General features: G+C 42.8%; 1 protein-coding gene across 1 annotated transcript in view; it reads right to left on the bottom strand.

Moving 5' to 3' along the window:
* Positions 1-27,016, bottom strand: part of LOC118337023 (latent-transforming growth factor beta-binding protein 2-like) — an 80,820-nt gene that overhangs the window by 36,444 nt on the left and 17,360 nt on the right. Inside the window, exons 4-8 of the mRNA XM_035673831.1 lie at positions 12,972-13,240; positions 11,816-12,010; positions 8,686-8,892; positions 6,908-7,197; positions 5,637-5,739 (exon numbers count right to left, since the gene is read on the bottom strand). Coding sequence (XP_035529724.1) covers positions 5,637-5,739; positions 6,908-7,197; positions 8,686-8,892; positions 11,816-12,010; positions 12,972-13,240 — 1,064 coding nt within the window. The remainder of the gene's footprint in view (positions 1-5,636; positions 5,740-6,907; positions 7,198-8,685; positions 8,893-11,815; positions 12,011-12,971; positions 13,241-27,016) is intronic.

Raw genomic sequence — 27,016 nt, 5'->3', positions numbered from 1 at the left:
GAAAAGATTGAGATGTTGCACATAGGATCTAATCTGGCAGATTGTACTCAACACATCCTCATGTGCATCCTAGATCAAAAATGCTTGTTATCAGAGTTCAGTGGCTCTTTGTTGTTCCCTAGGGGCAATTTGTTGGAAGTAATGTCTAAAAACCAGCTGCTGAAACTCAGAAGTTGACAACACCCCTCCTAAATACTGACTGCCTTCTGTAGGGTTCTTTTATTGTAAGATACAGAGAGTCTTGGCTCTTTAATCAATTAATTTTGCAATTTTGAAGCAAGGCTTGATAAATCACTGTTGAGTGACTTGTCCTAGGCTACTGTGACAGCAAACCAGGACCACGTCTCCTGAACATTCACCTCAAGTAAGGACCAGGACTAAAAATCAGTGACAAGTTGGCCATGTAATCATTCATTATTGTACAAAAAGCTGAGAATTACGTTATCCTCATAGGGTTTAATGATGTTTCCGTTCTCATGCTTGTCATTTGTGTAGAAAGCGGAGTTACACAGGCAGTGGCTTGCAACAGTGAACTCAAGCTTCGCATCATTAGTGTCACCCTTGGTTACAAAGACTGTAGACGCAGACTGGTCTGTGCCCACTGAGGGTACAGACAGAAACTTCCAATTGTTGTCTATCCATTTAGCCCTGTTCAACAAAAGACTTTGTCACCCCTTACTAATTTATTGTCCATCTCCATTCAATTGTTTTTGCATTCCACTGGCAACTGTTCAGTAATGTTTGCTTGTATTCCCTGACCTGAAAGTGTAATTCGAATTCCTTGGAGGTCCTTGATGAGTGGGGCAGTCCTAAAGTAAATCTGAATAAACCCCTTTAGTCTCTTTTCAACATAAAAGCAAAATTTGCTCCACGCAGGGTGCTGCTGAGGGTATTCAAATGAAAGACAGCTCATGCTAAATAGGAGAGAAAGTAAAGAGAGAAGGAGACAGGAGGCTGAGAACGAGAGAGTTTATAGTCAGATGGGTTCCTTAGCAGTACAGAAATCTTTAATTGCTCATTTGGTACAATCACTCTGCAGACCACCCGGCCTGGGGGCTGTTCTTGGCGATTGAAAGGTCTGGTCCATCAATCACAGGGCTCAGAGCCCTTCACCAGTTTCCCCAGGGAGCTGCCTGGGAGGCAACCTCCGTGTTGGACTTCTCTCCTTAACCGATTGGAAAAGCTGAGAACGCATGAGGGAAAAGGAGGGAGGGACTGATGCCATCCACAGGACATGAACAGGAGACAGTCCTCCTTTCCTATCCATTGGAGGCCACTTTATAGGAAAACAACCCACACCAAAGCCAAGGACCCTTTCCAGCAATTTACTTTCTGACATGCCGCCACAGGACAAACTGGTGCCTCCTAGAGAAAACCAGGAGCAAAGAGAGCTCTTTAATCACCATGGAGGGCTTCAGGTCTTTTTGAGTCTCTAAGATGGTAAAGCCATCTCTTCTTGGCCTTTGAGCCAATGCTTGATTGAAGCAAACAGCTTAAAGGGAAGTCATTTGCTTTCAAAACAGAATGTCTCCTTGGCACGCGCCATATTTGCCATTCTGGCACGGTCCATATCACATGCCCTGTAAATAATGTGTCCCTACTAGTGAAGCAAAGGCTAATCACTTAGGGCACATGGGAATAATAATATCAACATCCTCCTGCTGACATAGACATGGACACAAAACAAATGTACAAGCTACGAGAGATTTGCTCAATCATTAACAGTCTTAGCTGTGTCACTGTATCATATTGCTTCAAAACTACCACCCCACGGCACATGTGAAGCAGCAACAGAAAGACTTTGATGAAGAAATTATTTCATTTTTCTGCAACCTTAAATCTTTACTCAAAACATACTTTTCATTGTTTCTATTCACGAAAGTATGCATTTTACATCTCTGTTTGTAGTTTGACAATTGTGCTTAACGCGCTTCTCAAAGATGCTGATGGCAATGTAACCCGCATCAAACACACATTCAAAACAGGCCCACATTCCTTTATAATCTCCAAATCACTGTGGAATATTAACCACCTGGGCTAGTTCCAAAAGAAGGCATGCCACGGTACATTCCCAATAAAAATGTGCTTAGCTTAGCTTGTATCCAATTAAGAAATGCAACACAAACTTCATATCCATCTGCCTCCAACTGGGATTTATTTCACGTAGCGGTTAGGTCTGCTCAGCTCTGATTAGCTACACTGCTGCCCGGCTAATAGATTCCATCATTCTAGTTGTGAAGGGATAACACTAAGTCAACATCAATGAATCAAATGCTGTCAAAGATATGTGACGTCTCTATCTAATCACCACGAGAAGCTGCTGTGGAGTTGTTCCAATACATCTGTTCTCTTGCCTATTTCTGAGGCAAAGTCACTGCATCTCTGGTTTTTGTTGGTCATTAACAAGTGTTCATGTTTGATCAGCGCTAATAAAAAGCAATATGTGCAGGCTTTGGCCCCTCGATGGATGTCAGATCAAATGTCTTGGGAATAGAGTTGGAGATTTGGAAGGGATGAGTTCATGTGGGAAGATTTGGAAGTCGAGGAGCTCTGTGGGCCCCCTCCTTCTTTGCCTCATCTGACTTTATTGATCTAAACCTCATGAAGAATAGTGTCCTCATTACAGAGAGACAGAGAGGTGGGGGGGTGGGGGTGAAACAGGCAGACAACACCCACAGATAGAAAAAGACTAGAGCTAGGGCAGTGACATCATGATGACCTTGATGACCCAGGGAGGCACAGTTAGAGGAAGAAGCCAAGGCTCCTGTGGGTGTGGTAGTTACTTTAGGCCCTGGGGACATCAGATCTGGCTCCCTGGGAAGCCTCCCAGCATCGCAGGGGTGGAGAGTCACAGAGAGGGAAGCTGCCCAGCAATGACAGATGGGGAGACAAACGGCTTGTGGAATTCCATTAGCTGTGAAACTCACAGTGAGGGAGTGGCTGCCAGCAGCATCATGCCAACACTACAGTATGGGTCAGACTAGGGCCACAGCTTCAGTTGGTTTAGGGAACCTTCAATGATTTTCCTGATAGATATATATCCTTAAAGTTACCATAAAACTGCTATCAGAGTGCTATTTGATGCCGCATAATTACGTATTTCTCGTAAAAACAGTCTGCTCTGATTGGTCAGCTCCCACAGACCTGACCAGGCACCGCCCACGATTCCGCATCAGCTCTGCTGGTGTTTTTGTAACCAGGAAAGCTAGCTACTAACTCAGCATGGAGAACAGCCATGAGAACAGTTTGCTCTCTGTTGAACGAGTGAGAGCCGCTGCTCAATGTCAGACTGTCTTTCAGCGAGCTAACCCAGAAGCACTCTCACTTGCTGCCATGTGGTTCTTATGGGACTGAACCACTCACCTAGCCTCATTCTCACATCATTCAACAAGTTACTGGTTAGCTCTCATATTTGAGGATAGCATTAATGACTGTCTCTATCAGGAATGATCAAATCATAGATTGAACCAGTTTGAAATTCAAACAAAGTTGCAGTGCAGGTCTCTTATCCACTCTACCTCCTCATCAGAACCCAAGGGATGGCGTTGACTACAGCCTGTTCTGGTTGATCTGGATCTCATTAAGACCTAGGAATCCTCAGCATGCGACTTTTTAAAGGCACTGGCTCCTGAAGGCTTCGGCTCCCACTGAGATGGGACACGTTGGCATTTATGCCTCCATAACGTCAGCCCTCCCTTACATACACACACACAGACACCCACATTATACACACATAATCTCCTCCCTTATTGCCACAACAGTGACATAAAGTCCTTGGCGTATAATAATAAATAATACTCAGCTATATAATGTTGTCAGCTGTGCTCAAATGCATATACATTCACGGACATTCACAAAAAGACACATCCAGAGAGAGAACATATATTATGAGTCTATTTCAATTGATACTGTACCATTCGCTATTTCGAGTGAGGCTGATGCAAATATACTAGCATAATAGAGATCTGAAGTAAATCCAGGAAGCATAGACTTATTAACAGTCTTGACTGCAGCAGAACTGTATCCATTAAAGTGTGGTCATGTTGACCTCATGTATAAATGTAATAAAATAAATTAAGTAGCAATGCTTCCTCTCAGTGAACAGTGCATTTTGTAACCAGCTATAAACTGACCAATGGTAGTGTTACACCCCTGAATACAAACTTGGCTTTAATGACATCATTATCACATACTCAACAAGAGACACAGGAGACTCTTATAAAGCTATATGACTTCTTCCCTACATTGCAAGCCGACAACTGACCCATTCACTATGAAATAAAAAGAACAGCATCATTTTTCAGGGGCTGTTGTCTTCTGGTTGTATATCATTCCTGTTAAACACGTAAGAAAGCATACGTCCCGGCCAGTAAGGGAGGAATGTAGCTGAAAGATACAGCCAAGTGTCTAAACTGAGAACAATAACACTCAAGAGGAATTCAAAGCATTTCTTTTATTAAAGCTCCCTCCAAGACTTCTGGGACATAGTACATGACTTCATTTTGACTTAATTTTCCCCTCCTTCATTGTTTCTTTTCCCTGCCTGCGTGTGACCTGGGACCTGGGCCTACAGTATGCTGCCCCCCAAAACATCCACAAAAATGAGCGAATTGGGTATTCACTCTTTTTCTCCCCCAAACTTCAAAGGAGGGAGCAAAGGAAAACATCTGGGAGCCAAAAGAGATCAAGTCGGGGACTTAGGAAGAGCAGGAATCTGGCATGCTGAGGGAGATAGAAAGTGGGAGAAAAAAAACTGGATCGGCATCTACGATAGATGGAGGATACAGAGAGGGATGATGTCTGCTTCTGATTAAGGTCCAGTCAGACATTAAACAGGGTTTGAGCACTTTGACAGGCCAGTTGACATGTGCGGGCATGGCCGTAATATGATTGTGTGTAAGAGTGCCGGGAAATAACCGAGTGTCCCCATGTGCCACCAAAACTGCTTCCTGTGAGGCCTCCAAATAACACACAGAGCTGTCAGGCCAAATGAGTCTCCACCTATAGTGAAGGCTGCCACCACCCACCCTGCCTGCTGGTGAACAACCACCCTGCTGCTGTTTCTCAAACCTACCGCAGCTCTGGTTGGGAAGCAGCTGAACTGTTCATTTCCTCACTCTTTCAAGGCTACGTTGGCTCGAACTGGCCGCAGGGTGGGTGGCACTCCTGCCAGGCTCTCATCTTCATGCTAAATGTGTTTTCATTTGCTTCCCAGTTTTGGTTTTATGGAAGCGAAAACAGCTTCATTTGGGTGCGTCTGCGAATTACGTAGCCACCTCAGAGGAGTTTACGAATCTAATGAAGACTGCCATTTGGTAATCAGCTCAGTATTGTTTAGGCCTGTGATAAAAGCTGTAAAAATCTACTGAGTGTAAACAACTTCTTCTAAGGCATATAACAGACTAAATACCTTGTTATATAGCACCATGAAAGAAGAGCCCAGCTGCGTGTTGCTGTTTTGAACCAGTGTGAATAACAGTGCAAGAATACCAAGAGATCAACATACCAATACCACAACAGAAAATCATACCAACAGAATTAGACCGGATTAGAAATAGATTAGATTTAAGTATGTAATGGAACAGAGCGGAACAAAAAATTGCTCAGATGTGATGGCTTCAGTCAGGAGGGCTTACCTGGTTTGGTTGGACACTTTTGGCACTTGTTTAGACCCCAGGAGGCACCCACACTTCCACAGCAATCATCCTGTTTGGTTAGGCCTGGCAGAGGCTTGCCACACTATAACAACACACATCTGTATTAAATCTAAGAAATGAGTGTTACATGTTTGTGCATGCATGCTTGTTTGCGTGCAAAATAATGTGTGCAAGGGCAGAATTTGTAAGTGTGTTTGTCACAGAGCGTGTGCGTATACCTATCTGGAAGGACAGAGTGAACCAGACACATCTGAGACTGGTTATTTGGAGGAGGACATAAACACTAAGTCTCAAGAACAGCTATGAACCTCCTGGCATGCCTCATTAAGTCACTTGGCTAATTTAGGAGAGATACCTATCAGACCTTACTTATAGGATTTTTGGCCAAAAGAGATTTATGAAACTGAAGGCAACAGAGAGGACATTCTTCTGGAGAACACCACACTGGCAGAGACGAGGGAAAACTACAGGCTAAAGCTTTTGTATGCTCCTTTTCTGGGGCAGTTCTATTGGGGTTCTGAAAAATCCCTGACTGGAAGGTTTAATTTCAAGCTCTCTATGAAACCAGAGTAGAGAAAATGGAAGCTGCAGTTCAGCACAAACAAACTTGTTCATGGAATAATGCTGTCAAAAACAACTCTGCTGCAGATCATTGTGTTGCCACAACTGCAAACCTGCAAAAGGCTAAGAGTCAAATACGCTTTATCACAGCCAAGCAAATAGTATCAAGCCTTAGATTAGTCAAGCTCATGCACTACCCCTTAAGTCATTTGCTTTCCTAACTTTTTTCCCCTTTGATACATGTCTGTTGTGACATCCATACATTCTCCTGACCATGCAAAGTACAATAAATCCGCAGTGCGTGCCATACTGTATGTATGGTACCATACAGACCATGAAAGTCTTCCCCTTTGAGCCACAAAGAGTAGCACATGGGCTACATTTAAAGCTTAACCTTTGTCTTCTGAACGCATTCTAACTCGTAACATACCTATGTTGGGGGAACTGGGGGAACATGAGATGACCAGTATGGTCAGAGCACATAAATCCTGGACATGACATAAAGGCCCACTTCTTATTTGCAACAGCAAGTATGAGAGAAGGTGATGGTATGAGAACGTAATGGTACCTGTGGTAAAACAACACTTTCTCCCAGTGGTTTCAACATCTCTGATGAGCCAAGATATGACAGGTGGCTTCAACTAGTGATGACAGTGTACATAGTTTGTTTTAATGACTTAACACAATACCTGTCCATCAACTGTTTCCTGAAAGCACCTTCCCACATGTCCGTTCTGATGGTGGTGTGGTCTGGTGTAGCCATGACCATTCCCATTCCCATTGTTGTGTGGGTGCCTGCCATTGTGCTCATTGGTGTGTTCATGTCCATTCCCAGGCTGGGAGCGCTGCTGGACAGAGTGAGCCCCCTCTGTGGTGGCCGGTCTCTGCCCATGCTGGACCCGAGCTACTTGATGGATGTGGACTTCGGCCTCTGGAGGGTGCTGAATGTGGACATTCACCAAGGATGGGTGGAGAGAAACTGGAGAAGGAGAGACCCACAGTTTATACAATATAGTGGATAGTTTATGGTCTAGTTTAAAATTTGAATAGTGTAAGTGGAAGCATCCTCAACCAAGGGAACTAAAATTCCTGCATAAACTTGTTTAACACAGACTTAGCTTGCTTCATCACCAAGTTATGAGATCTACAGTACATGGGAAATTCCCAGCAGTGAAGACGTTATTAAGATACTACAAAACAACAACACAAAGAGTTTTGGATTCTCTGGTTTAAATCAAATCATCTTAAAGACCAAAAACAGATTTGTTGAGGGGTTGAGAAGAGAGTTGAGAAGATGTTGCAATATGGAGAATGAGCTCTTTTGTCCTTGTGACCGAGAGGAAGCATCTATCTTCAGGGAGTGCCAGGGTTTTTTCCCAGCATCCTCCTGACCCACGCTCATAAATCATAGTCCCACAGATAGTTGGCACGGAGAGTCCAAGGAGAAGAAGTAGACATTATCAAAAGGACTGGACATGAAACTGCCTACGTCCATATATAAAGCATAAGGAGAGGAAGAAACATGTCTTTGTTGTGACATCACAATACAGACATTGGACTCATGTCATTTAATTATGATTATTCATGTAATTTAATTCAAAATGGAGGCTGTAAGATTGCTAAGTGGCAACTAAATGATCTAAGATAAAGCTTCTGCTTCTATTTACTGTTAGTCACAGTGAGGAAATAAAAAATGATATCAGCGAAAGAGATGGGAAGTGAGCAAATCTTACTCTTTTATATTCTTACTTATAAGTTCATGATGTTTCCTTGCTCTGTTTCTAATACCCACTTCTGTTTGATAAAAGCAGCATTGTGCGAACAATATGAGGACTTTCACTGAGTCATCCATTACTTATCCTGCTCAAAATAGACTCTGACCTCCACTTCTGGCCAGCGAAGGCAGAGCACTACACGATAAACAGTGTTAAAAATCAGGGAGTAGACTTGTGTGCACTTAAAAAAGATGAACTGCCATCATAAGGAGAAGTGAAGCAAAGAATAAAGGCCCTGTCACACCAGAGCCAGATAATCCACAATGGAACAAGCTATTGTCACATATTAACTGTGTTGCACACTGCCTATTTAACCTCCTTGGGTAAAGGATAAACTCTACAAAAGAGCAATGGCTTACAGTTGTGAGACGACAGCCAAGCTGGAGTCGACAAGAAACAAGCTTGCTAACTTGTCAGTTCAAGTTTGTTTGCTAACTGACAGTAGAGAACTTATTTTTCCCTGTTCAATATGGACAGTCCCCAGAACAAAATATCAGGGGAGTTGTAAACAGCACAGTACAGAAAAAAAAATCGATATTGAGACACGTTAATGGCTTCGCAGCTAGCCAACTATCCCTCAAGTAGTCACTACATCACCAAGATTACGATACACATATTTTGTGAAGATACGCACATGAATTTTGCCATTTTACTTGTGACCAGGCCCGTTGACCACAGTGCTGGTGGATTACCTTGCTGATTGGACAGAGGTAGAGTGTACATGGAGTGGAAGGGAGATTTTGGTCCCTGGTGGCTGGCATTCCTGTGGCTGTGAGGGGTGGGTCTGGCGGGAGGCGGTGCTGGCAGGTGGCAAAACTTCCCTGTTGAGTTAGATGGACACCAGCACAGGTCCCTGCCGATGCACCGGCCTCCATTAAGACAGGGTATCTGGCAGAAGACTGCAGAGAGGAAGAAGAGAGAAACACAGCAGTGTCAGAGGTCAAGAGAAAATGATGAAGAGGTTATTATGAGCAAGAGATTCGTTAGGGTACACAGCACGCCACATTTAATTGCACAGATTTATGCTTCCTCGTACACACAGATACGGTAATAAGAAACAGAAGGGGTAGTCCTAATAGGAAGGGCCTGTGTTAAGGCTTCATGTGGACAGGCTTTGTTTGCAAACGGTTAGCAATGGTCATGCTGTTCTCTACTTTGTTATTACCAGACACCTCATTCCACATGACGTTTATAAGGTTTCAACTTTATTCTAAGGGTAGGCACTGCCCTTCATGTTGCACCTCCTTCATTGGCATGTTTTGCCTCACATCATTACAGACTCCTGTGCGTGGCGATGAGTGATGATTCATCCTGTAATAATTTGGAGAAAATAAGAAGTGCTTGGATATCTGTATGGAACACTTGCATGGCTGGCAGTTGGAGAAAAAAATTAGAATTTCCCAAACTATCAAAGCTTCAAAGGAGGGCAACTGGCTCTTAACCGTGTAAATAAATTGAATCCCAAAACGTGCTCAGTCTACAGGTTGATTTATAGTTTGCAATTTACTATGGTATGGTATGGTGCTACAGATGGTGTTTGACAGTACTGCTTTCACAGCCTTTTCACTGGCCTTATCTTTTGGCATAAGGGATGGGTGCCAGCCCAGCAACCTACATACCTGGGTCTGCTCCCTTCTACAGATTCGCTCTGACCTGACCTCAACTAACTCAAAACATCAAAGACTATCAAATGAAAAAAATCTACACAACCGTGACGAATAAGGAAAGAATCATTTTGGGGCACAAAGGATGAAAACGTGAAGCACTGCACTTTTCCGGCTCAGCCGTACCACACACCGCAAATATGAGGACTGCTTTACAAGGCAGATAGGAGATACAGATGGCCCACATACAATGAGATGAAAGAAGAATCTAGTGATGGAAACATGCTGTGAGTTGTATCGTCTCTGTCTCGTCGAGACAAACAGTAACACACTAACAGGGTGAAAACTGGGAGCAGAGAGCTGCTGGACAATCTCGTTGGCATGTAGGGAATGAGCTCCCTGTCACACAGTATTAACAACAGTGAGACTGGAGGAGGAAGAGAGGCAGGGATGAAATAAGAATAGAAAAGTAACAGATAGGGAATGAAAGGGATTAGGAGAGGAGAATGTTAACAGAATAGATTGAAAACAGAAAAGAGACAACAATGCAAGAAAAAAAAAATGGGGAAAGACAGACGTCCACACACACAGGAAGGCCTCATGTGATGAGACATGCTGGCTAAATTATCAGTTTAAGGAGACTATTAAATCCTCTCAATGTGGGATGCAGGTCTGCACTGGTCTGTGTCAGGCCAATTGGGCAGGAACTATTCTTAGACAACAACCTACTGTCGACTGCACACCACGCTCCCTGTCTGCCTATCCGTCTGTCCATTTAACAACCTCTAATAACCAAACACACACACACACATACGTACACACTTCTCACTCAATAAACAGACTTTTACCCAATCTAATATCAGGCTTTAAAGTAAGTGTTGTACACAGGGTGCGTATCAAGGGAGCCTGTTGTAATTATCCAGCCAGATTTTACTGCACTGTCTAAGGAACATAACAACAGCATGAGATAACTGTTTGCTGTCCACTTGACATTCCTCGACAAACACGCAGCACACCCAAGCAATAACAGGATGCAAGTCTAAATGGAAAGCAATCTCTTTTTAACACACTCTTTAACACACACTTTTACATAATGAAGAGAGACTTCTAGAGAATCAAAAATGGGACATAAAAACAAACCGCTGCTTAGGAAGAAGTGGAGGTGCCAGGAATGTAATCTTACAGAAGGCCTCTGCCAGGACGCTGAAGTGTTTGGAATATCTACACCATGTTCCAAAGCCCCATTAATGGGCACATAAATCTGCAACATCAACATGTTTATATATTCATAAGTCAGCTAGGTCCTCCCCAAAGAGCCTGGTGCACTTAGGTGAAGATTGCATATTTGTATGACTGTTTGTGTTCATGGGAGCTGTGACTGGAGAGGACTCGTATGTGTATGTGTGTGGTATGTGCACCCTCTAATCCACAAGTAGTAATTACTCTGAGCCTTAGCTAGATCCTTAAAACTGATGAGAAAACTAAGAAACATGCAGGGGTGCTACCCTCCCCTTGGCATTGACCACCCTCTTCCTTCCCATGGACACTCTTGTGTGAATTTGGAGCAAAGCCCCCTGGATAAATGGAAGGTTTAATGTAATCCCTATAAAATCCTGTTCATGCTGCTACTCTTTCTCTCTTTCTGCCTCTCCCTCTCCTCTTTCATTCATTCCTGCTCTCCCAGGGAGCACGTTAAATGGTTAACGGCGGGGCCAACCGCGAGGTGTAAACCGCAAAGAGATGGGGCTAAGTGTTGGGAGCGTGGGACCACAAGCTCCACGTGTGTGTGTGTGTGTGTGTGTGTGCGAGGGGAGATTAGCCCCCTTTTAAAGAGCCCGCTTTAATCTGGTCTACCCCTCGTCTCTCCCGCTTTCCCAGTCTATCTTTCTCGGTGACAGTGAGACTTTTTAGCATAGCCCTCAGCTTTCATCTCCACCACTCTGCCTCCTCTCTGAGCTCGGTATTCAGAGCAGACAGCGTGCCACTGGGAGCCCATTTTGTCAAGCTCACCCCATAAAAAGAGGAATGGGAAGGAAGGATGGAGACACAATGGTCTGTGAATCAGAAGGTAAGCAAGAGAGATAGTGAGAGAGGAGGGAAGTAAAAAGAAGAAGACAAAGAAGAAGAAGAAGAAGAAGAAGAAGAAGCAGAGAGGATGACAAGCAGACAAGAAAGATAAGGGTTAATGATAATCAGAGGGCCCACAGTCGACACTCACAGAGTCGGAAGCCCTGGTTCTTTGGCTGCTGATGCTGCTGCTGCTGCTGCTGCTGCTGCGAGGTCTCGCTGTACACTGTGGTGATGTCTCCCTTCTCACAGCTGTTGTAGCAGTGCCCGCCGCTGCACACCCTGCGGCACAGCATGGGAGTGAAAACGATCTTGATGCGGTCCAGGTTGGCTGTGAGGTTGGCCCCTGGAAAACACACACACACCTGCATGAGAAGGAGCAGCAGCAGAGACAGGCTGGAGACGAGCTGCATCCTTCCTCCGTCAGCCTCACTGTGACACACTCCCCGTCTGGGCAAAGGGAGGTTTATAAGTGTGCGAGGGTGTGTGCTGACGGCTGGCCAGTGGCACGCTGCAGCTGAATGAGCGATGTGCCACAGGCCAGCAAATGGGGGAGAGAATACTATTAGGTATCGGGCTAGACTCCAAGCCCTTTATCTTTGGGAGAAGGTGTTTTGGATGTGTGTATGTGTGAGGGAGACAAAGAGAGCGTGAGTGCAAGTGAATGTTGTGTAATGGTGGGAAGCTGTTCAACAGCCGTTGCTGTGGTACAGGGCTAAAAAACAAGAGAAGCTTGAACAGCAGACAGCTGTGTATGCTGGATAGTGGATCAGAGGAGGATGAAGTAGTGGAGGGAGAATAAAAATTAGGAAAGACAAGATCACATTTCTTTTTGTTGTGGGTAAAGGCGCCAGAGTTCAGTGCCTGTCATGTCAGAGAGGTGACAGTGCAGATTCCCAAAGATATCAAAGCATGTAACTATGCAAACACAAGAACACACACACACACACACACACACACACACACAAACACATACTAATGCTCAGACACTGTATGCAACTTTGATATCAAACTGTCTGGTGTGATATAGACCACAGAGGGGGTGGGGCTGATGGACAGTGGGAGCAGGGAAGTGCAGCCTGGGAAGCTGCCAACTTTTTTTTCTTGTGGCTAATGTTCCATTTAACGATGACACCACTGGATGTGTATGTATGTATCGTAGCCTGGAGCCAGAATGAGTCGTGTTTGTTTTGACGTGCCCAGGGAGAGTGGAAATGTTAAATATGCATGTAAAGTGAGAACAGATCCAAGATTTATGATATTCATTTCACAGTGTGCAATAGATACCTTTAGTTCTTTGTTCTTACCTGCTGGCAATAATGCATTGTTTAACTGTCCCTGTAGCTGGCTGTCACTGGTAGGCCTGTGAGTGTTAAAGGAGTGCACAGCGCTACTATGTCCATTTCTGTGTCCGTGCCAGTTCCTGTGCTCATTGCTGCGGCCGTTAGCGTAACCGTTGCCACTGGGTAGAGCATTGGAAGTAATAGGCCCAGAGGATGATGGATAACGCTTCACAGTGCGGGAGGTCCCAGTCTGCTGAGGGGAGGAGTCAGGGGGTCCCCGTCTCACTTGGGTCCTGTCAATCACATCATCACAAGACCATAAACATATGACCTCAGACAAAAGCTAATGTCCCACACATACATACACTGTCAAAGATACACCCATCAGCAATGAATGTGCATCACCGTGAAATCCATTTAAGCATGGTCAGTGTGTGCAACAGAAAATAATGTTCCTAAGAGAAAAACATGCTGTCTTAGGTCATAGCTTTGCTTAATTGATTTTATAGATGAGCCACAATGATTTGGAAATAATTTTGTTTTAATTAAATTAATAATACCATATCATTCTTTAAACACATAGGGTTTCAAAACTAACATCTGCCGTACGTCAGAGAGCCATGAACCTCACTAATTAATGAAAGATTCTGTTTGACATTAAAGAAATTTCGCAATAGAAGTTTTTTCATCACTGATTAACAGAAAATAAAGTAAGGGAATGAGACTCACAGGGCCCACTTGTGTGTGTGTGTGTGTGTGTGTGTGTGGCTGGTCCGTTTGCCTCGGAGAAAAGTGTGTGATTAAACACATTAGATCTTTCCATCAGGACTACAAAACCTTTCCATCACCCATTGTGTCTGCTTGACTAGATTATGAACTCCCTGTTCTGTCTGACTGTGGCCAACCAGGGAGCAACATCCTGAGTGTTACACCGGGTTGGAGGAAGTATTAAAACTGGGGTCGAAGAACAAAGCTCTACCAGGACTGCAAGAGGCAAGTTTTTCACCAGTGAGCATTTGATTTGGGTCAATTACTGGGTCTGTGTTGCACGACCTAGAAGCTGAGCTCATGTGAGCGACCTGGGGGAGGCGCGTGCCTCTCAGACAGACAGGCAGACGGGCCTACCTTGGCTCTGGGGGTCTAAGAAAGCTTTAGGAGTTCAGGGATTCAGCTCTGCAAAAAACATCTGGATCCCACTGATCTGCCCTGACAGACAGTCAGCAGAGCAAGACAAAGATGAACCCTGCCGGTCAGATCAGAAGAACTGTTCTACAAAGCACACCTGTGGTCCTGAAAGGTAATTGAGGCTGTAATCAGACTCCAAATGAGGGTATATCACATATTTGCACATTGAATCAGCTCTGTCGACCTACAGACACACAACAATGATTGGGCAAATAAACACATGTGTGCGTGCTACACAGAAATGCATACGTGTACACACACACATGCCCTGTCCCAGCTGTGCTAGATGTAGTACAAGCCTATTCATGTCTCTTTATTCACGTACAAACCACATTCCTGCTGCCAAGGGGAACAGGACACAAAATGAGAAGGGGAAAAGGGAGACAAACATTTGATAATGGTCTTTCACTTCATCTTTTCGAAAGCACCTATAGCTGACAGCTGCTGACCCAGAATCCTGAATCTTCAGGGCGGGCCCAAGGATAGGATAGGATAGGATGTGACACAGGGAAGAGGTGCTAGTGTCAAGGTGGTAAGGACTAACCCAGCAACAGTGTCCAGTCCAAATTATGATTGGGTTTTTCCATCACTAACAGTGACACCTGGCCTGCAAGCTTCCTGCCTCACTTCCTAGGCTCAGCCAGATGTTGCTCTTTCTATCTCTCTGATTTTCAATGGCAAAGTGACTTCCTACCAGCATGAGCTCACCACTGCCTTCCCTGCCTGCAGATCAGGGGGGCGGCCAGGGCAAGCACGACTCAGTCTGAACATTTGATGTCATCATTAGGAACTTCAAGGCCGCAGGGAGCCAAGGAGGAACCATTCCCCTGCCTTGTTCTGGGTGACTTGAAAGCAATTTTGAAGACCTCTGCCAAGATTACATGGAACATGGTTTGAACAGACAGATGGAAAATATGTTTTGGGTATCTAATCATACAGTTTTAATTAACTGATGGTGCTGATAAGAGAGCTGCCGAATGAGCATATGGTACAAAGACAGAATTGAGAAATGATTGGGAAAATATACTGAATTGCCTTTCTTGCTCCTGATGTTGTTTACTGTTAATTGAAAGCTTGTATATTTAAAATTTGTAAGTTGAGGGGTCCTCAACTACTCAACTATTCATTGTTTTGGCCTTACAGCATGCAACTTTATTGTTTACTTTGGTTTACTTTCGCAACTCCCATCAGCATCAATCTTCCGATCTAACTGGAAATAAAGTGAATAAGTTTATTTCCAAAAATGTTAAATAATTAGCAATGGACGAAGAAAAGGCATTATGAAACACACATGATGTTGAAATCATGAGGCCAAATAATGTTTTTCAGACACTTTGATTACATTAGGGAGATTCACTAGCCTACAGTGTCAGGCTTGACTGGGTTTAGTACATGACTTGACTATTTCATGTTCAGAACATTTGCTAAATAATTACATTCAAAGAGAAACAATCAATTCTTATACACTGATAAATCTCAGTCCAAACACTTGATCAAAGCATCAGTTTATATCTGATAGCAAAGGAGGCCTTCAACTAAGACATAAACCCACTGGCACTGTCCACTTTTGCTCATCATCATCATTCATTTCATATGTATGGAAAGCAATTCGAACTAAACCCCATCACATTTGAGGAAATTACAAATCACAGTGATGGCCAAGAATCCACACTGTGCATGAAACAACTGTAAAGCGTCCAATGTGCAAAAGTATTATTTGGCACTTAGTTGCTACATATCTTTGAAGTCATCACAGCATTACAACATATGAATATTACTGCTCATGAAGAAATGACAGGCAGCATGAATGGCAGTTCCAGCCGCACCTCTTGACCCAGATGAGTTGGAGAGAAGGCAGTTTTAGAGCACAAACAGCACACAGTCAAGCTCTGTGAAAACACAAGCCAGGACCAAGAACTGGAGGACAGTCAAAAAACTCTCTGATCTCTGAGCTTCTGCTGATGCTGTACATAAACCATGTTGTTAATAGAACCCGTTGAATTACACTGCCAAACACAATGCTAGGTGTACTTTGAAGTTTTCATGTGGGTGAGGGGAGGGTTACGTGGAGAAACTCAGTTAGATGGCTTTGTTTAATTGCCAGAAACCTTCCTGTAGCGGGGGCTTGGAAAACACCACTTGCCATCATCCCAGTGGTGACTGTGTTGTTTCTTTAAGTTGCCCACTGGGAAACAGGAGCTTCTCAGTTAGACGAGGAAATTCTGTATTTATCTCATGATCCTGTTCACCCCAAACATTCACGTACATACATGCAGTGACCCAGATCCGCAGGAATACGCCTGTTGTTTACATCTTAAACCATCTTCATAGCCCACTCTGCATGATGAGGCCAGAACAGTGTTTATGTGAAGCACTGAACAGTAACGTATGGGCCACTGCTGATTCATTCAGGCTCTGAGGTGCTTTCATTTTCTACTCTCTTTATAAATCTCCATATGAAATAAAGCATATTTGTCAGTTACAGCTAATGCATTGCAGACCTAGTTTTTCTGGGCTTTGGGTGGCAAGAAGATTGGAAAGAGTTAAAGGATTGTGATATTAAATGTTTTTTTACCGGCCTTCTCAGCACTTGAAGCTCAGCACAAGTCTACCTTGGCAAAGCTCATTTTTCATTTTGATTTGTTTGAGAATACCAAAGTCCGAACCCACATCTAATGGCTTGGATTGTTGGCTTATGGCAGCTAATGCAGAAAATAGACTGATATAAAGCGCTTGTCTGGTTGTTGCATGGAGCCATTTGGCTTCGAACGGACTGTCTAAACAAGACAGTCTGACAGCAGGCAGGAGTGTCTGGCATGAGCATCCCAGTCTGGGTCACACCGCATAACCCGATAGCTCCCAGCCTTGTCACTTTGTCCCATCACAGTTCTCTTTATGTTGGACTGGACATGACCTCCAGAGTGACGAGTGGCAAACCTCTGGAACATTCAGGTTTACGACCAATCAACACAAGAGTCGTTCTATCCTGCTGAGGAAAATTGAGTCATTATTCTTTTTATTTAAACAAAATGTTTAATGGGTCCATTTACCTCTTTCCAACACGGAGCGTCAGCCAAAAAACCCTTATTACATAAGAACTGCACATAATTAGGGCAATTTGAAGGCTACTTGGTAAATGGGAAAGTAAATGACGGTCATCAAAGACAAAGTGTAAATCAAAGTCTACACACATTCATCTCATTCAGAGAAAGCGTTAAAGACTATTGTTCATTTCAAAGCTTGACGCTCGGATATGCAGACCATCAGTCTAACTGGAGGGAACAGCAGGAATAAAAAAAATTGTGCAAACAGCAGCTGAAACAATGAAAACGTTGTACTGCTCAACCACTGCAAACACTGTTGGCAACAAAAGATGAGAAGATTTATGAGTGTATTTAGGAAATGCACTTTTGCAGTCAAACAAGGAGGACTGTGAGCTATAAGGAGCACTGTGTGAGGGGTACAAACAGTTTTTGGATGCAACAAAGCATACTGGCCCTATTCCAAAGCAAAGTGTTCCCTACCAAGTGGCAAAGCAACAAGATATTGTTTGCAGTCATGCTTTCCAGAGGAGGTACTGTTAAACTGGAAAATACCTCCAAATGGATAGAGATAATGTATCTTTCTCCTCTTGATTTTAAATTTGAGAATGTCGAGAGAGAGAGACGTTTTTCAGCAAAAAGCTCAACAACAGATGGTGCTCCACATTTCACAGACTAAAGCTTGCAGACAAGGAAGGAGAGTGCAGACTGTTGAAACTAGTCCCAGGAGGTGTTATTCAAGAACATTAGCAAAGACACACACACTTGACTCTTGTTCATGTTTTGCTATTCAAAGCCCAACAGTGTTATGAATCTCTGTGACGTCCAAGACATTAACTACGATGTAACTATGAAAAGAGAAAACATTCCAGATTAGCAGTAAAGATACTGATCATAGGTTGACTTGGATTCCTGCTCCAAGTATGACTTGTTTGCCACAGAATGTGATTTTAAAAAGCGTCAGTTTTTATATCTGATATTTGATAATAAATGAATTACTAATTGGATATTTAAAGTCTATTTTGTTTGTACTTTGAGAAGATGGGCTTGTTTTCACATGTTTGATTTAGATTTCAGGACCCACAGGCAAAGAGGGGAAAAGTTTAATTCAGAATTTGGTCTGTCTTAACAGTCTTGGTGTATTCTAGGAGGTGAAAGAAGTCTCTGCGGGCTGAGAAAGAATTAGTCCTTTCTTACCCACCCAGTCAGTGCACCAAACCATCTGTACCACCAGTGGTCAAACCCAACTGTGGTCACACATATCATTCCTCAGGCAGAATGCCCTCATCCATTCATCATTCGTTGAGGTCCCAGTGTGTTTCTTTCAATAAAATCCTGAGGTTTAAACCTTAGCATGCACCAATAAATATAATATCCAACCCCAAGAGCATTTTCATTATACTGTTGTTGTGTGTTCCTCATAGCAACATGGTCATGCAATGGCATGGTGGTGAAGTTTGTGTTCATTGGAAATTCAAAAATAACTCGACACCAGCCTCTGTCATATTAAAGTCTTACCCTAAATTACAGCTTTTTCTGAATGTTTAATCTCTGGTAGTAAATGTTTTAACCTCCACTGGCTTTTCTCACAGCTTGTTTTGCAAGTTAATCATGAAGCTTGCACGTCAACTTTGCATTATAGTGTTCAAACTCACTGAAAAACACTTGATGTTGTGAAGGAATGGTTTGACATTTCAGATTGATATCACTTTTATGTCTGCAAAGTAAATATGAAAGCTACAGCAAGCGGCCAGATAGCTTAGTTTTGAAAAAAGACTGGAAACACGGGAAAGAGCGAGCTATTAGGTATAGGCTACTGGTAGACTAGCTGTTTCCCTCTTTTTCCAGTCTTTATGCTAAGCTAAGCTAACTAAATTACCATACTGACCTGAGAGTAGTATCAATGTTCTTATCTAACTTTCCACAAGAAAGAAAATAAGCGTATTTCCCAAAATGTTATGGATGTTAAAGAGCTTACATACACATGTTGCCCCCTGTCACTGAAAACAAAAACAAAACAAAACAAAAAAACTTTGGGCTACCAATCAGCTGTACAAAAGTAGCAATGAATGTGTCAAATTAAAAAAGTATGTCTGGGCAAACAAACAACAGATTTTATTATTGGATACATGAATAATGAATGAATGATGAATGAATAATGTCATCTCTTTGTGTTCAGTGAATACTCAGAATACATGAAAAAAATATAAAATGATAAAATTCTGACTGAGTGCTCCATGTATGTATGTTAATGTAATTTAACATTACCAGCTGTGCCAGTAGTCCGATGTGTCTCATACTCTAAACTAGAAAAAACAGGAAAACACCTAGTCACCGAAACATGTGCAGCACTTTAACGATAAGCTCCTTTCTCCTGAAACAAGGACTTCTCATATATATGGCCACATAAAGCCAAACATCAGTGAGCAATTAAGGCCCAGTCTCTCTTTGATAACATCTCTCGTCATTATGACTTGGATAATTGTGGGTCCTGGCAGAATATTTCCCCTTGTGAAAATCTGGGTGTGTCTGAGGGCTTATCGCACTAGCCACAGAGGCTGGATTAAATCATGTTCTCTCTGTCTGGACGGCCTTCCAGGAATCCTGCTAGTAGCAGCCAGAGCCTGGGTGAAATAAATTACAGTGGGGTTGGATTGATTCAGAAAGAACTTTTTTTTTCTCGCCCCAGGGGATGTGGCTTATATTAGAGCAATAACTGGACTTAGTGCAGAATTGAAAGCAGCGAAGGTTCTTGAGAAATTTATTTAGCAAAGACTATTATATGGATCAGCCAAAGTGCTACACAGACAAATGAGGAGATGAAGTTCCACTTAATTTTATACGTATGACTTCCCCCACCGCCTGCATGAAAATAGATTTTCTGTAAATTTAACCTCATTGAGGTTTTCAGACACTACATGATCAAAACTTATGACTATTGCCGTCTACTCAATCACAGGCCAAAAGCTGTGAAATAAACAGTTCCTTTTTTATCTCCAGGGGGGCAGTAGCATTGCCAATCTGTCTGTTTTCACCTCAACATTCTTAAAGTGGGGTTTTCAAGCTCTGAGAAATCCCGAAAGGCTTGATTCTGGATGGAAGCAAAGCAGTGTGGTTGCTGTGGTTCAGGGGCCAGAATCCAAAATGCCTGGAGACATGGAGAGCTGAGAGGCTATTCAATACTCTCTAGTTTATTGTAGTTGCTCTGATCATTCACTTAGTAAAATGCCACAAGACAGGTCAGCAGGAAGAGCCATTACAAAGTGCTGACTGAGACTATGCCTACGATGGTCAGTGTCATATGTCAGACTGCTCTGACAGTAAGCCAAAGAGGGTTTCCAATGAGAGAGGTGATTGAGGGAATTTTTGAAGCCTGTAACATGGGTTGAGAGAGCAATAAAAACTTTACCAGAGGTTCGCAAAGAACACGAGGAAAAAATGTAGACATGAAGAAAGCCAACACAAAGCTGAGTTTTAACGTCTGGATATGAAAGAAGACATTCATGTCTGTGGGACTTGCAAGCATGTTGGTTGTGTATGTTTGGTGGTCTTCTCCACCGCTCGGCCCCACAGGAACCCTACATCCTGACATCTGACTGGATTAAGTGGTTCCATGCAAAGCCATACTGCTAATTCATGCTTTCAACACCATGCCCCATATCTGGGAGATGAGCCTGATTGATACTGTCTCCATCTGCCTCCGGAGCTGGAGGCTGGATTGCATTGTGGGATAGGCGCTCTTCTTCCTATAACGGCCGTACAGTATTTGTCCCTCCAACAGCTGCATCTGCACAGGCCTACTTGATGAGAAGGATTTGGCTGCGGATGCCGAGCCTGCTGGCACCGCGGCTCAGAGAGCGTGTTTTTGGGATGGGGCTTTGGAGAGTTGGGATGGAGAGAAAGAGAAAGACATATCTGTCCCACGCTGAGTGCTGAGTTCTCTATGGTCCTTTGTTCCCTCTGGCCTAGCAGGAAGCCAAACACTCATGGGACTCGTTTGGCTCTGTGTTTGTAGAAAGAAACACACCAACTCTTCCTGCCCTGGCTCGGTTAATATCGTTGTGTGTTAAGCCTGCTTACATTCAAAAATCAGTACATTTAGACACACATATCAAACAACATATGCTCAATCAATCTTGGTTCATTTTCTACATTATATGTTATGTAAAATTTAACATTCAGTTCCTTGCTTTTTGTAGCATGTAGAGAGTTCACCTGAGGACAGGGTGGCCTCCATAGCTGAGTCTGCACTGAGTCTGTTGATGTTAAACCCACAGTAGCAGAGCTCCCCAACACCACAAAGCATGGCAGAGGATGTCCAGCCATGCTCCGGAAACCCCTATCACATTCATATCATGAGAAAAGAGAAAATGCTCACCAGGGACCAGGGTCAGGGCAAAGGTAAAGTTTGTAGAACCGACATGCGAAACAAACATGCCGGCAATCCACAAGCAGAAAGCCAGTTAACCTGACCCCGTTCAAGTTCATTTCCAGTCCACCCACGCAGGGATACAAATCACAGCTCTAGACACACTGTCATATGCCTGGTTTAGAAGCAAGATAGAGCCCTATTCAGGAGCGAACAGCACATGTAACCTGTGGGAATTATGCTGCACTTTACTCCTCTACTATATGTTAGTCCCCGTCTGCAGGCTTCCTCTGTTTTGGCAGCAGCCGAAAAGGGAGACAAGGGGATGATTCTGGACACGTCCTCTTTGAGTAGCAAAGCAGACTGCCAGGTGGTACAGTAGGAAAAGTTTCCCAGGCTGCATGTTTGGATGTATATTTTAGTCTTAAGAACAAACACATCTGATCAAAGTCAAAGACATCAAGAGTATTATGAGATGGAAAGCTACTCTGGGATTTGGGCTACTCTTTTAATTTATTATCCTCTCAACCAAGTAATGAAAAACTTGTTGAGTGAATTTCCACTCCCTTTCAACGTTTATGATCATGTTTTATTCAAGCTCTGCATTTCTGTTACACTTGATACCGCAGATTCTTCAGTGATCATCACTACCCAGAACATTGGTGTTGATAGTAAAATAATATTTCTATACAGGTGCTGAGGTCACCCAGAGGATTCTGACAGTGGCTCCCGTCAGCGCTGGTGGTGTGGTTTGTCTGGAGTGGGAGTGAAAGCAACCAGTGATCCATGATTAACATGGAGAACTCCCACTATAACCACAGTTTCCTCTGAGAAACGGCTGTGTGGCTATGTGCAAAGCCTTGAGTCAACAAGCCACATAACCGCTAGCCCTATTAGTCACCGGGCAAACGGTGGGGCTGATATAAGCATAACAGCTAATGCGGAGAAAGCTGTATGCATTGCCTCTTAAGGGTCGTTCTGCTCCATATTACTGGGTGTTTTTTATTATTTTTTTTTATCAGTATATGGGACTGGGTGTGACCAAATTTGTAATCACCCCTGAAGCAAATTGCAGTTTGCAATATTGTACAGAGCAATTACTGTAAGTAATGGGCCAAGACATTGATGCATTGATATTAAATCTGAAACATTTCTCCAATGGTGATAAAACTGATCCAATGCTCTCTCTTCCGGTTCAGTAACTAAACCCAATCTAAATTCTGTTTATCACACTGCGTGGAACTAATTGAAATCATTTTTATGTATGTCAACATGTGGCACTATCATACTTTATTGTATATAACATTTTATTATATCATTAAACATTATATCAAATTGCACTGGTCACCAGATAAACAGTAGAAATACATTCCCATTACAAAGTAATCTGTCTGCTTGAACATTTTTGATTAGCCAACACACTGCATTGCCGGATAACATCTGCAAATGTTGAGCCAGGTTCAAGTTTTCTGCTGGGATGACCTTGTGTTTTTTGGTCAGATTTGGCAGCCCTGCAGTGACCTCATTGAAATGAATGAGGGTGTTTTGGGTTTTTTTTTTTTTTTTGCTGCTGGTTTCAGAAAAGGTAGAAACTGAATATGATTACCATTTGCAGTTCTAACATCACAATGAGGGGCAGTTTAGAGTGGTTTCTGTGACTGATGCAGTTTTATTATGTCAAAGAATTGGTGAAGCGGCGAGGATTGACACAATTTCGCTTTAACATAACTAAAAATAACTCCACCACAAAACTAGTTAATTCCTTCTCTCAATAATAGAATTAAGTATAAGATCTAATTATCAATTTTACTGTATCTTTAAGTTCTATTAGAATAACCCAAACAACTTGAACTGTTGTGCTCTGTTATCCAGGTACCAGCTGTCCTTAGTCTGATTATGTAACAGAGACCAGAAAGAGATGACCTTTGGAGGGATGACCTGCATACAGCACACACATCCTGCTCTGCCCTGCTCTGTTTCCTGCAGAGGACTGATGTCAGAGAAGGTGGGGGTATGGAGTTGATATGAAGGACTCATAGGAGGTGCTGAATACGTCCTCTGTGCGTTATCAGAGTTCCAGCTTAGCCAGGAGTGTTCACCACTGGCCCTGACCTTCATACTGGGAGCTGACAGACTGCCTGTGATCTACAGGATCTTGTGCTGACAGGAACAAGCCTTTCACTACTGCTGAGCACAGCGCTCACAGGAAATACTGGTTTACAGTGAAACGCATTTGCTCCACAGCAAAGACAGCACAGGACAGGAGGAGGAAACTTATTTTTTTGCCAGCTGCATATAGGGTGTACCTATTTTCAACATTACAGTTTTAATCCCACAGAACAGGCAGCTGGGACATTTGGGACACAGTTGAAATGGTCAGAGGAGAGGTGGAACACTGAAGACAGGAATACAAGAAGAAAGAGTGGGGTATGGAGTTGTATTCCCATGTCCCAGAATCCCATTAAACAGAAGGCTCCTCATATGTTTTGTCCATCCCAACATGACTTTTATTCTAGTCTGTCACGCATAAATGTGCTGGATTCACTCAGTAGGACTTTTCCTGAGAATGTTTATTCGTTAAAATAACATGTCAGATTGCAGCTGTGCCCATACAGGACTGACAGCAAGTCAGTCATCTTTAGATTTTGACAGAGAGAAATTCTATTATATCAACTATTCAACTTTTTCTGGATGGACAGATTTGTCACCATGGATGTGGCCAATAGGGACAAATCATTCTAAAAATGTGTTAGGACAGAACACATACTATAGAAAAGTAATACACAGCAAGGGTTGTAGTGAGGTGCTGATCACTGGATGTAGAGTGGGGATGCCCAATATGCATTATTTTGTCAGATTACGTAACATAACATGTAGTGAGCATAGAGGATTTAATAATCCATAGCTCTAAACAAATCCAACTGACATCAGAATTGTTCAAAATAAATTATTATTGTTATGTTTGTGGGCTGGAATTTAATTATCTGGATAATTCACATTAATTTCCCTTTATTGGCTGCTAACGTATCAGTCCCATTAATTGAGAGCAAGAAAAAAGTGTTGCGCAGTCGGGCTCTATATGCATTTCTGTTTTATTTAGATGAGGATGTTTCAGCCCTCCGACAACAGAAGAGTTGTTTCCACATTTTGGTAAGACTTTCTTACTTCTTTTGGTTAGCCTGTGGGTAAATGACAAACTGTATGAACTGTACTATAAATATGACTACTACTACAAGACCACAGGGGTCTATAATGATGGGATGTATGAGAATGTTGCTCAACTCAATAATTTCTGCAATGACACATGTTCAAAAACACCCACTAACAATGCCATGCCAGAGAGAAGAGAGCTACTTCAATCCATTGTTATAAATTCTTTTGCTGGTAGCCATGGAGACAACAAGAAAATGTTGAAATCATCTTTATTTGGTTATGGAGTGAAAAGTTTAATAAAAACACTTCACCCTTCAACAGAGTAACCAGACCACAACATCTCCCTGGTTGCTCAATTCCTAATCAAAAAAAGCTGCACGGGTTTGAGGTGCTGGTCTACTGAAAATTTTGTTAAGCATCACCTTGAGTGAGTTGTTGACAAACCTCTTAAAAACGACCGCAGACACTACACTTTCCCTGTCTGCCACCTGCTGACATGTGCACACAGTGGGCTTTCAGGACAGTAAGAGGTAACGTCCAAGTGGCAGGTCTGGAAAGGAGAGGTTCAACTGAATTTTGACTATATCCTGAAATTTAATCTTAAAAGTCCCTTTACCTTTGTCAACTGAATGGATTACATTCTCTCTCTCTCTAATTGATGTTTTCTCCTATTATCATTGTTTTTGTTCTCTCCCTCCTTGTCTGTCTCATTCCTTCTGTACACTATTTCTTTTTCTTGGCGCCACTTGACAGGCTGGGTCAGTAACAGGGTGCTGCTGACATAACAAGCCAAGTCAGCTCCAAAAAAGACATATATTGTACCTCACACCTTCACTAGTAGGGGGAAATGAAAGGAGACTGGCTGGCTATACTGCATGTACAGGGTGGCCTTTACTCCCTTAGTACAACAGTGGGGACAAGACCAACAGATATCTGAGCCCGAGTTTCTGTCCTCCCCTGCTCCTCTTCTTACTCCTTAATTGAGCCTTGGCAGTGGTGTTGTCTCTCTATCTGACTCACTCTCTGTGACCTCACATTGCTCGTGCTTTCCTGGCTTTGCAAACAGTGGAACCTCAGCCTGATATATGAAACCAAGACTTGCATCTACCACTTCTCCAGGGGGAACACTGTTCCACCCCTAAAAGATCATTCTGGGCCGAGAGAATGCAGAACATTTGAAACAGTTCATGGGGGCTGAGCTTTAAATGTGAATTACACAAGCACTCAAATAGCTTCCTGGAAGAACAAATGAGAGAGTCAAGAATTCAAATAATTCTTTAACTAATGTTTAAAAGACATTTTGCACTTTTGGCAGGAGCTTTTATTTTGTCCTACAAATTTCAGAAAATTCTGTTGGTTACAACAAATAATAATTTGATTAGTCCAAGCTGCATGCTTGGAGCCAGCAGCATGGGGAAACTGCTCATCTTGAACTTAATAGCACCTCTTACAAACTGTTAGTCAGCTTCAGCAGAAATGTGAAAAGTGGGCACAGTCATAGTAGGGTCATTTATGACTCAGGAACACTGTCTGCTTCTTACGATGTTGAACCTGCAGCCTTGTCTCTTTCTATTTATCCCAGATCCGTGACTCAGGGCACAAAAATGTCCTGTGAGTCAAGAACAAAGAAAACATATGCATAGCAACTGTGCAGTCTTCAGAGGTCTTGTATTGATTAGAAGATTTACTATGACTCCGAGATAATCGTTATGGGAAGGAGGATATATTAAAACTCTTTTATGAACCATCTGCCAAAACATTTAGTAGAGTTTCATTGAGCTACCACAAACATGCGGATGGCTCAGCCAGCGTAATTCCATAACACCAGCAAAAGCATAAAATGACACAAGACTTTCACAATTAGCACGAGGGGCACCATAAATGTCAGATGTAATTGAGAATGTTTAAGTGGTTTGGTGGAGAGAAATTACCCAGATGACAAACTGGCTAAAAAGTGAATGATGACCTCAGTGCCCAAACAAATTATGGCACTTTATCCGACTGTGAGAGGATTAGAAAAGCACTGGGCCTGAGTCCAGAATGGAGCACAATTTGACAAGATAAGTCTGAACCTGTAAGCAATAACGATCCATCAAAATATTCCCGGAAACAATTACTCCCTTTTCAACATCCTTGATCAAGTATATGGTTCTAGTCATGGTAAAGTGATTAATCAAGCCAAAAAATCATTTCCAACAAGATTGGAACAAAAACAGTCAGATGTTCAAGCCAAGAAACTATTAGGCCTGTCTGATTAGCAGTCGTTGGGGAATTTGCTGAATGCACTGACAGAGGCCTTCGTCTGAGCAATTATTAGTTGG

Source organism: Morone saxatilis, unplaced genomic scaffold, assembly GCF_004916995.1.
Source record: "Morone saxatilis isolate NCDOM2014 unplaced genomic scaffold, NCSU_SB_2.0 Contig3, whole genome shotgun sequence".
NCBI lineage: Eukaryota > Metazoa > Chordata > Actinopteri > Moronidae > Morone > Morone saxatilis.
Note: the sequence above shows the minus strand (reverse complement) of the source record. Positions and strands in the feature narration are given on the sequence as shown.